Source organism: Cataglyphis hispanica, chromosome 3, assembly GCF_021464435.1.
Source record: "Cataglyphis hispanica isolate Lineage 1 chromosome 3, ULB_Chis1_1.0, whole genome shotgun sequence".
Taxonomy (NCBI): Eukaryota; Metazoa; Arthropoda; class Insecta; order Hymenoptera; family Formicidae; genus Cataglyphis; species Cataglyphis hispanica.
In genome coordinates, this window is record NC_065956.1 from 8,800,641 (window position 1) to 8,811,674 (window position 11,034).

The following is an 11,034-nucleotide window of genomic DNA, read 5'->3' on the forward strand; positions in this document are numbered from 1 at the left end:
ACGTTTTTCAATAAAAAGAATTTTCTTTTCTTTTCTTTAATACTTGTTTTTTTAATTGAATTTTTTTTAAGCTCATGAAATCATGCATCGCCTCCGCGCTTCCATCAATAAGATCCCACGCGAACGTATGTTTTCCCATATATGGTCACGCGTCTTAACGATCAGGAAATGAAAATTGCCCGTTCTAATCGATCCGCGCATCCGCTATTGATCGATTTAATAATTGACATCCGAATGAATTTTGACAAAATATGATCGTGCTACATTAAAATAGAGTTTCGCAAAACTGTGTGTAATAGAATCTGCCGCATCCGTGGCTTTGCGACGAACTAAATGGCCGGGATTCAATTTAGCGAAGCTTATCCCGAGATAAGTGCGCCGATGTATGTATGCGTTCATACATGTAGTCGTATTATCATCATGATTAAACGATGTGGGAAGATGATGTTATCGCTAGAGAACGCGATTCATAAGATGACTTTATCACGAGTATCCAATCGCAATATCGAAAAATGTGGAAAATATAGTAATTTTTTTTCTGCAAAGTGGTTTTTCTTGGAAGAAGGTGCGGAGAAAAATTAACTTTTAATAAAGTAATCGCATGCTTCTAAAGTGGATTAACGACTCAATTTACTATTAAATCGTTTCAATATTGTATGAATAAACTTGTAAAAAATATAAACAATGATATAAATCGCTATATAGCTCGTAAAAATTAAATTATATGTATAAATAATATCAATATTTTTCCCAGCATCTCACAGTCGTTCTCATATATATAAAATACTTAAGTACATATAAAATACTTTGCATTACGCCGGTTAAATCAGGCTTTAAAATTCCCAAGACTCCATCCATCGCAAAGAATGCATTGAGCTCGCTGGATCCATGGCTGAGGGTCCGTCCATCCCGTAAGCCAATGGCGAAAATAGATAGAAACTGCAATTAAATTTAATTAAAATAGTAATTATCTCGGTAATATCGTATCTTTTATTATAAAAGAATATTCAATCAAAGAATTTTAATTTTTCAAAATTATTAAATAAATATTTCTATAGAAAGATTATAACTAGAACAAAAAAGCGAGCTTTTACCTATATACAGTACCGGAAATAACAATTCCCAGCATGACATGGTAAATCGTATTTCCCACTTTACCGGGAAGCAACAATAGGAGGCACTCGATAATATGATTCAATATAATCCCAGTCAACATGGAACTATACAGTAGCGCCGGGAAATAATGATGGAAGTACAGCACCCTGGTCATTGCCCAGAACGGCGCGTAATGCAAGATCCATCCGAGAAAAAGCCACTTGCCGGCATGCGTAATCTTGCCGCGCTGCTCGAGGATAACGGCATCGTCGATGCAGCCCCGTTGTTCGCGCACTAATGCGTAAATGTAAAAAATCACGAATATCGCAAGAAAGATTATGTTTCCCCACCAAATGATGGGATTGCCGAGCAGATATATTCTTTGATTGTTTCCGGAGAAGAATTGCCCCTATAAATTAAAAATATAATTAAAAAGAATTTCTTCAGAATTCACTGCGAAGAGCTAAGGCGCGTGCGGTGATTTATAAATCAATAATTTACTCTGTAATTTATAGGCCACTGCCAAGGCCGCGAGGACACCTCTCCCTCTTTCACTTTCAAATCTGAATTTCCTTGTAGCATTACAGCATGTGACTCCAGGAATCTATTGAGGAATCCCGGAGCGTATACCCGGAAGCTGACGTTTGGTACTAACAAAAAATTAACATTATACGTCACCTTAATAGTAGATTCGATCATAACTTACATTGCTCGCTTACATTTGGCATACTGATTGTCCTCGATGTTCCATAATGCATTCTTGTCTCTCATGTTGGGATTGCAGGAAACTTCTTGTTGGCTGTATCCCCTATATTAATTAAAAATTCGTTGTCATGATGGTGAAAAATTACCTATAGATAGACGAGCTATAAAAAGAATCAACGTAATTTCTATCTCCACTAACCATTTCGGCAACGTTTTACCGCTACACGTTAGCACGCAATGATGAAGATAATGTACAAATTTCAATTTACTCGTCACAGTTTCCACCACATCATCATTTTGTCCATTCATTATCAATATTTTCCAAATATCGTTTGCATCGCCTGTACCGTTCTGAAAAACAAAAAAGAAAAAGGCGATTGACGAACAAATCTAGCAATTACATTGGAATTATATTGAACTTACCTCTCCGTATCCTGTGACTTGGTAGTGCTTCTTCGATATCGGCGCGATCTCCTTGTGCGAGTGTAAATTCCGCCTCGTAATAATATGCTCCAAGCGAACGAGATCGCCGTGTTTGACCAACTCCGGTTCAGACGGTATCGCGTCCGTGTTAAATTTCTTCACTAACCATAGATTATTGTCATCCTTGTGGGAATAGGTAGTGATCTAACGCAATTAGATACGCTAGTTAGCGCTACTGCAAGATATTTTATCTCACTTACAGTCGCCTATTCATATCATTAGCTGATTTTATCTATCCTCGTGTTTCTCTCGATTGAAATAAAATATGCATAGTATATTTTGACAGATAATATAAATCTATCATTCTATCTGGAATTAAACTCTTCGCATTTTTCCCCTTTATACATATTATATATAGTATTCAATTATATCCAAGAACCTGTTGCTGTCTGGCGCCAACTCCCTCGGGATACAAATGCCAATGAGAATGTAAGTAGCCGCCGCCTGTACGATGATTTTTTAATGTAATGGTGGCACCATATGCTAATTGCCGCGGCATCGTTGCGTTGTATAAGGAATTCCCTCGTAATAAAGACTGAAACTCGGAACTGTAGAATCCATCGCCACTTCCGCTAGATAAAATATAAACATTTATTTGTGTAAATCAAATATTAGCCGTTTACACACATGTATGACTTTAATTTGCATATATTTGCATATGTAACACACAAAATATTCTCAAAAATAAGGAAGTATTAATATCAAAGATATTCTACATTAGTAGGAATAGATGAGATAATGATGAGGGGATATCCTGTATTTATGTCGATGCTCAACAATTTTCCTTACCTTTTATTCAAAACAGAAAGATGGATATAAAAAAATAGCATGTAAAGTAAAACCGGTAATAGGATGAGACAAAAGCACCGTGCTAATAAATGTTTCCCCACATAAGACTGCAAAAAGCAAATCAAAATCGTTGGAAAATTTTACTAATTATTTGAAGTCTTAGTAATATGGCATGTAACATATAATCGATTAATCTCTCTTTGATCATTGATATTGAGATCAATTCAGTAAAGCAACAATGTAAAGCTTGCGTTATTTACGACATTAAAAGCCTTAAAATTAAAATAATTCTTGAGAATTACTTACGATAGGTTTGGACAAATCACCCAATTCTCGCCAGAGCTCGTACATGGTGTAAAGACCCACGAGCAGAACGACAAATAGCCCGACGAATTTCACGCTGATCGTGCATGCGAGCGAGGCTCCTGTAAACGATAACCAGAACCACCAGGATCGCGTGAACGGCCGATCCTGGAGCGACGCCACGCGCGCCATGCCCCATGTTGCACACATCATAAAACACAGTAGTATTGGATCTAAGAGTATATATTGATTTAACGTCAGCAGTCCTACATCTGAAATGCAAATAATTAATCGTGATTTGATTCTCAAATTGTAAATTTGAATTTTATAAAAATGTTATAACTCTTACCAAACAGAATGAAAATAGCAGAAAGGGCAGAGGCACGAATTGACTTGGTAAGATCCCATACGATGAGATAAGATAAAGGGACAATGGATGCACCCAGAATTGTGCAGAACTAAAAAATATTTGCAAATAAATTATTATAATGTTAATACTCCCAAATTAAATCTCAAATATAAATATTGTATCTTTTGATATATTTTATTTTTTATTTTATAATTAAGTTTAATCAACTTACTATTCTCATACCAATATAATTGACATTCTCAAATTTATCTCCTGGTTTTTCAAAGGCAAATTTCCCATCGTAGCCTGTCATATACCCGGACAGAGCAATGAGCATCTAAAATTAAGTATATCTTTTTGTAATCTTTTTTTATATTTTAAATATTTTAATATAATGATATTTAATTTAACTATTTTAGTAACAGCTAAAAGATTTTTCTTTTTTAAGAAAAAAATTATGTACCTTTCCCAAAGGTGGGTGCACATCAAAGAAGAATGTCCTATTTATATACCAACTGCCCATTTTACCGAAATGTGTTTCATCCCAACTGAAAGATATTTTTTTTAGAATTTTGTCTTAAACCAATAAATTATAAGTAAAAATAAAAGAATGCTTAATCCATCTTACCACACATGTTCAGGTTCTGTTACTTTATAAAATCTGGTGATTAAAGTAAGTACAATTATGCTTCCAAGCATGAGCCACCAATATCTGCAAGTATAAAAACAAATTGTAATTATATCAATTGTAATTATTTATTCTTTTTATATTTCAAATTAATCAATTTACTAAAGAATAAAAATTAATCTTTATGTTCTCTAATAATATTAATTACTATTATATAGAAGAACAATATTTTTTAAGAGGAACAGAAACAGGATATAATTAAGATAATCGTCGAAAGTAGAATTATAACTACAATAATTTTAATTAAAAATTATAGTTTCACATACGTTGTACTATTTTTCTTTTCGTTTACTTCCGCGTTCGGTGCATTTTCCGATTTACAAGTGATCTCTTGAATAGCGTTTTTCATATTTTAATTTGTAATTACTTAATTTGTATTTACTTAGTAAATTAGATATATATTAGTTCATTTAAATTAAATTGTACAAAAATTATACAATCTTTCCGGCCTCTTCAAAGTGCTCAAAAAACAAAAAAAATAAGAACATACAATCCAACACATCTACACCCACACTGTCGCACACACGACGGCTAACGATTCTGCACGTGAATGAAGCATGACTTACGCACATAACATAGTAAGTATATTCCATATTGAATTTCGTGCTGCGATTCAGATCGTGCAATATCCAATAGAAAAACTTGTTTTCAAATATTCCCTAGTTGGTGACATTTTTTCCCTAAACACAACGTTTTCTTATTGGATGTGCCCAAGATCACACAACGTCAATTTCACGCCTGCTGACTGCTGTCACTGCTGAGTCTGCTGACAGCAAGCAAGCGTTTGTGTCGAGGCGACGATGACGTCGTCGATGTCGCGTGCGCGAGAATGCAGGCCACTTGCGGATCCGTATATAGAATGGAGGTTACGAGGAGAAATAGGATGTCTCGAAAAAAGGGTCGTTCCCGTTGTCTCGGGGTCAAAGCAGACGTTAATAGACTCGGTCACGGACAGATGTAGATATCTCCCATTGAGTCTTTCCTAGACGTGGATGGAATTTCTTTCTTGAGAATTCTTTTGATGACATTTGTCTTCTCTCTATTCTTTCTATTGTCAATTATATTATTTTAATAATGCGCTATAAAATATTTATTAGATTAGTATATTTTACGAAATAATACTGCTTATAAAATAGTAATTTTATAAGAATCTTAAATCTTTTTTCCATATTTTCAAAAAAAAAAAAAAAACTACAAACGCACTTAAAACTCTTTTTTTTCTTATATTTAATAAATCGTCCTACATATGTTATAAAAACGCGAAAATAATTAGAAAATGTGATATAATAATATAGTTGGAAAAATATTTAAAGTAGGAGGATTTTAATGCTTACAAATCTTTATATTTTTATTATTTTAATTCTTAGCAAACTAACGACAAGAACCAAGCAGATCTGCAGTATATCAAAATATAATATAACACCATTAGATAAATATATATCAATAGAGAGATCTTTGCTCGTTAGTCGTATAAAGAAATATACGTAACAATGCAAGATCTCGAGAAATCTGAGAAGATCAAAGAAAGAATCGGGAGTCAGGTGGGGATATGGATATGCGCACGAGAGGGACGCACATGGGAATGATTATTCGGCATAACGCGGTGGGGATAAAATCAGACCGAAATATCGTTTCGGAGCGGAAAACGATGACACCGCCACTGAGATCCTATCGTATCAATTTGAGTTCGTGCGAACTAATTCCATCTTATCGAAATATTACGCGGTAAGGACACCCTTTTTGCATCCCTCCTACTCTCGCGACTGTTCATGCCACTTCATGCTCCGATACGCTTATCATGTCAGTCGCATCTAAGCCTGAAGCGGGGAGCACACACTTTTGCATAAGCTCATAACAATAAACATAAGGAAATTGATTGGTTCATTTTCTTATGCATACATTTGTGGACCAATCAATTTCTTTATGTTTATGGTTATGCGCTTATGCAAAAGTGTGTGCTCCCCGCTTGAGCGTGCGCGACAGACATTGCGAGGATGTATCGCAATAGATTAACACGTTCCATGCCACGTGTACCATTTATGGTACACGCTAAACTTGACCATCAGGCCACGTGTACCATAAATGGTACACGCAGACATACATCATCAAAACAAGCTAAATACTTATCGACTTATGATATAATGAAATATTATGTGATAATATACCAATCTTTAGACAAAACTTCAAATGGCCTGTACGACAAGTTGGGCAAAAACGGCTTGGCAGGGAACGTGTTAATAAGATTTCCACTGCAGCAATCCGCGGGAAAACTCTCTCAGCTGCTATGACTTGTATGTACATGCGTATACATATATTCATAGCTATACTGTATACAGAATATATATGTAGATATATGACAGGAAGAGAGATATATATAGATGTATATATCAAATGAAATTTGAATAGAAAAGATAGACAAGACTGAAAAGAATGAAAAACACATATCAGAGGTATTGATTAAAAGTTTGTGGGTTTACAAACATACTTTATTTAGCTTGTATTTATACATAGATACACCCATTGATGTAGTTATATTGCATAAACTCATGTTTACTTTTATTTATAGAATATATAGCTGTGAGAATATATATATATATATATATATATATATATATATATATATATATGTGTGAGATAAATAAATATATATTTATTATAAATAAATGTTAAATAAAACTTAAAAGGATATATATAAAAATTATATGGGAAATATGCGTACATACGCAATTACTAATTATACAAAATTTATATATTTTACATAGCTGTATTTTAGACAGCTGTAAATTTAATTTAAAAAAATAAGAGCTGAATATTTTTGAAGATTTTATTTTCAAGAAGACTTTAATAAACTATAAAAGACCTGGAATAAAATTTTTTTGTTATTTGCATGATACTTTGTAACACTTTTTTTATTAGAGAAGTAATTTAAAAATTAGAAAATTATGTTTTAAATGAAGTATTTAAAATATGTTTAGATGTGAGATTTATATTTGACTATGAAATAATTTCAAAATTATTCAATTTTTATTGTAGACAAGATATGATGGAAAGCAATGCTACATATAAGTACAGAGTGATACCTCTTCACCATCGACCTGATTTGATCAAAGATTGTTATAAGTTACTTAATTCTGAATGGCCTCGAAGCGAAACTGCACGGTGTGTTATTTTCCCCTTGATTCTTAAAGATTATTCAGAAAGAGATAGAGAAAATGTATCGACAAACTCACAGCTTCTGTATTGTTACATTGCAGAACGAAATCTCTGAAGGTGTCTTGTGATGAATTTCCCACATCTCTGATTCTGATTAATGATAAGGATAAAGTTCTTGGACATTGCAAAATATCTCTGGTTGGTAGATTGAAAATTAGTTGCTACATAGAATCTGGTAAGTAAAAATAAATATAATGTATGTAGTATTAAAATAATTTAATTCAGACGACATATACATCGCATAATATAATATATAACATTTTATAATAAAAAATCTACATATCTATGATGTTTCAGTTGTAATCGACTATCGATATAGATCTCAAGGATTAGGATCTAGATTATTGCGTGACATGGAAGAGTACGTTGTGAGAAAGGGTCTGAGAAATATTTATCTAAGGACAGTTGGTCAGGAAGTGTTTTACTATAAGAACGGGTACAAGGTATGCGATCCGTTCAAAGCGTATGGCATTAACGACATCATAACAGCTAGTCCGCCTCTCGACAAAACAAAATTCAAGGAACGGAACGCCGATCAGGCCGGACAGCCACCACCACCGCCACCACCCCCGATGCCGGCATTGCATCTGTCGAAATTTTTCGATACGCGAATGCTATCCCAAAAAACACACATGGTAAAGAAATTAGTATACTAGCATTGTATTAAAATATTACATTTTTCCTTGTTCTTTTGTTTGGATTCATGTCGATTGAAATTAGACGGTTAAAAAAGAATATGGTTAAAATAAAATCGAGTAGAACAAGAAACAAAGAATAAACTATAAAACAGGATAGATAATTTAATATATCATATTTTAGTAGAAGACTTGAACAGTGTTTTGTTCAGATCATATTCATTAGTGAACATTGATTAGGCAAATCGTTTCGCATAATTATAAGGCAAATAAAAATGCATTTGACTTTTCAATTTACCCAAGCAATGTGACCTATATTTTAGATTTTGTTCTTACAACATAACATCTGTAAAGAATCACAGAATTCTTTCTTTTAGCTATTTTTAACTTTAATTAACTTTAATTTATAATGATTAGTAGATAGATAGATTTATTCTCTATTTTTTAGTACAATTTATTTCGCGAGTCAGACTGCTCTTCTATATTTATTTCAAATATCATGCTTTCCTTATCTGTGGTCTTCCTACGACAGAACAATACAAATATGTTTTTATCCATCCAGCTCATGCAATTCATATTGTATAAATATTAAATCTATCAAACATGATGACACAATTTATACACAAATACAAAAATATATATACTTAATATATATTTACATATATATATATATATATATATAATTAATATATTTATATAATTAATACACACACATATATATATATATATATATATATATATATATATATATATATATATAATTAATATATTTTTCCATTAAACAAATTGCATGCATTTCATTATTTATAGATCACCATTCTTTCATGAAATGTTGGCGATGCCACAAACTTTTTGATAATACTCTGGTTTCATGAGACACTCTACGAGAAACGCGCCTAAATTGTGTTTGGAGATTGCGCGTCCAGGTGAAGAGTCGAATGTGACAGTGTACTTTGATTTTGGTGTATCTAAAATATATAAAATTGGTGAGATTTCTCGAGAGGATATCGAAAAGATTGGCTTCCTTATTTTTTTTACATACCTGCTATGTGTGGTGGCAATATCGCTATCCACTTCAGTCCACTCGTCTTGATCATGTCAAACATGCGTTGATGATCTGCATTTAAGTCTTTAAATATAGCAGGTACTGCTTCAGGTTTGTAGAATAAAAATGCTGAAAGCAATAGACAATTGTAGAAAGATAAGTTAGTATAGCAATTTGTAGAAAGACAAGTGTTGTATAACATATTAAATAATTAAATATAGAAAATCCCAATGTATCAAAGAAATGTGAAGAAGATATTTTCTTTTAAAGCAGTTCAGTACAAACTGTTGCACAATATATATATATATATATATATATATATATATATATATATATATATATTTTGTTTTCTAGTATAATAGATATTTTTTATTTTGTCATTCTTAGAAATTTCTTTGTTTTACAATTATACTTTACCAGACAGACATACAGAGATTAGTTCAACATTATGTGTTTTCATGGCATCTATTATATTCTTTAAGCTTTGAGATAATACAGTAGTAGGACCTAAAAGTAGAATAAAATAAATACAACATATTACTTTATATGATAACAGTAAGTTCAGTTCCATATATGTATAAAACAAAAATTTCTGTGCATACTCAAATCATTCCTGGTTCCTAGAACTACAACAACAGCATCTCTATCAGCTACCGCTTTTGTAACTTGCTCTGCATTAGTAACATCTCCAACGACTGATTCAATTTTATTTTTAAGGTCTTCAGGAATTTTGGCTTCATCCCTTACAAAAGCTCTTACGTCCAGATCTGGATAATAATTGATATAAAAAATATATATATAATATCACGAAAATAAACTTTAAAAGCTAATGTCATGCACATATACAGACAATTACTGCTATATATAAATCTGATGTGTATAATTATTTATATATAAATTTAACTTTAAGCATTTCAATTTGAAAAAAAAAAAGGAAATGATCTCTCTTGCATGGATCATCGCATCACTCTTGAATCACTCGAAGAGAAGCTTTGGCACAACGCTAATTATACGCAATTATCACATCCGTAACAAGCAGAATAACGTTATCAACGGCGCACTGTATTATTATCAAGAGAGAAAGAATGATAATGTAAATTCCGTGATTACACACACACACATATATGTAATGGGCCGAAAAATTTACCATTTTCTACGGCCGATCTCAGAGAGCACAGACCGGTGTTTCCGGTAGCACCGAATATCACGACTCGCTTCATCTCGCCGATTGATAATGCGTTATCGCATAGCCTCACGCGCGATTATATAGATCTATCTCGCTAGACAGAAAATGACGAATCATTTTTGCAAACCTTGGGGGAGGGCGATACGTGTATGGCGTCAGCGGCGAACGCATTAATTGCACCGTGATAGCAATGATAAAACATTCATCGATATGTTGACAGTTGACATATGTTTTTTCTTACATAATAGATATTATGCATCATTCGCTTATCCAAGATGTGACATATATGCTTCATCTTTTAATGCATAAAGTTTTATCAGACTTAATTATTTAGCGTTTTATGTGATAAGGAGAAAAATTAAATTTATATTTCGAAGAAAAATTTTTATTTTATTTATTCTATAATTAATGTGTCAGCTTTTGTTTAATGTTTTTTATCTTAATTAATATTGAACTAATATTGATATAATATAATGTGGGATATTATAGAGCACGATTTATTATTATTAACACTAAATTGTGTTTTAAATTTTTTACTTTTAA

General features: G+C 32.4%; 3 protein-coding genes across 6 annotated transcripts; 1 reads left to right on the plus strand and 2 right to left on the minus strand.

The window, feature by feature from the left end:
- Window positions 1-596: 596 nt before the first annotated feature.
- LOC126848237 (protein O-mannosyl-transferase 2) lies at window positions 597-4,964 on the minus strand. The gene is made up of 14 exons (XM_050588963.1): window positions 4,679-4,964; window positions 4,353-4,436; window positions 4,188-4,272; window positions 3,957-4,061; window positions 3,725-3,833; window positions 3,379-3,647; window positions 3,073-3,179; window positions 2,663-2,855; window positions 2,224-2,427; window positions 2,000-2,151; window positions 1,815-1,903; window positions 1,597-1,745; window positions 1,095-1,504; window positions 597-939 (listed from the first exon to the last, which is right to left on the minus strand). Exons 1-14 carry the CDS (start codon window positions 4,759-4,761, stop codon window positions 834-836), a joined length of 2,145 nt encoding a protein of 714 aa, XP_050444920.1. The 5' UTR covers window positions 4,762-4,964; the 3' UTR covers window positions 597-833.
- Window positions 4,965-5,946: 982 nt separating this feature from the next.
- Window positions 5,947-9,212, plus strand: LOC126848259 (N-alpha-acetyltransferase 80). Of its 4 annotated transcripts, none has more exons than XM_050589020.1 (5): window positions 5,947-6,137; window positions 7,446-7,571; window positions 7,667-7,800; window positions 7,923-8,260; window positions 9,071-9,212. In XM_050589020.1, exons 1-5 carry the CDS (start codon window positions 5,962-5,964, stop codon window positions 9,086-9,088), a joined length of 792 nt encoding a protein of 263 aa, XP_050444977.1. In that variant the 5' UTR covers window positions 5,947-5,961; the 3' UTR covers window positions 9,089-9,212. The 4 variants fall into 4 exon arrangements, with proteins under 4 accessions (XP_050444977.1, XP_050444976.1, XP_050444979.1 ...); XM_050589022.1 differs by lacking the exon at window positions 9,071-9,212 and adding an exon at window positions 6,588-6,703 and having other exon boundaries at window positions 6,032-6,137; window positions 7,923-8,566; XM_050589019.1 differs by lacking the exon at window positions 9,071-9,212 and having other exon boundaries at window positions 7,923-8,566.
- LOC126848263 (flavin reductase (NADPH)) lies at window positions 8,403-10,717 on the minus strand. The gene is made up of 6 exons (XM_050589031.1): window positions 10,453-10,717; window positions 9,908-10,072; window positions 9,723-9,812; window positions 9,303-9,434; window positions 9,076-9,228; window positions 8,403-8,783 (listed from the first exon to the last, which is right to left on the minus strand). Exons 1-5 carry the CDS (start codon window positions 10,523-10,525, stop codon window positions 9,083-9,085), a joined length of 606 nt encoding a protein of 201 aa, XP_050444988.1. The 5' UTR covers window positions 10,526-10,717; the 3' UTR covers window positions 8,403-8,783; window positions 9,076-9,082.
- Between the last annotated feature and the right edge of the window lie 317 nt (window positions 10,718-11,034).

Bases quoted from the DNA above. Each gene is read 5' to 3' on its own strand.
- LOC126848263 (XM_050589031.1), bottom strand. From the start codon at position 10,525: ATGAAGCGAGTCGTGATATTCGGTGCTACCGGAAACACCGGTCTGTGC. The intron at 10,073-10,452 runs GTAAATTTTTCG...ATTATTATCCAG, and splicing joins GAGATCGGCCGTAGAAAATG to ATCTGGACGTAAGAGCTTTT. The intron at 9,229-9,302 runs GTATGTAAAAAA...TATATATTTTAG, and splicing joins ATTGCCACCACACATAGCAG to ATACACCAAAATCAAAGTAC.
- LOC126848237 (XM_050588963.1), bottom strand. From the start codon at position 4,761: ATGAAAAACGCTATTCAAGAGATCACTTGTAAATCGGAAAATGCACCG. The intron at 3,180-3,378 runs GTAAGTAATTCT...TGCTTTTTGCAG, and splicing joins GTGATTTGTCCAAACCTATC to TCTTATGTGGGGAAACATTT. The intron at 2,152-2,223 runs GTAAGTTCAATA...TTTGTTTTTCAG, and splicing joins AAGTCACAGGATACGGAGAG to AACGGTACAGGCGATGCAAA.
- LOC126848259 (XM_050589019.1), top strand. From the start codon at position 5,962: ATGGATATGCGCACGAGAGGGACGCACATGGGAATGATTATTCGGCAT. The intron at 6,138-7,445 runs GTAAGGACACCC...TTTTTATTGTAG, and splicing joins TCTTATCGAAATATTACGCG to ACAAGATATGATGGAAAGCA. The intron at 7,801-7,922 runs GTAAGTAAAAAT...ATGATGTTTCAG, and splicing joins TAGTTGCTACATAGAATCTG to TTGTAATCGACTATCGATAT.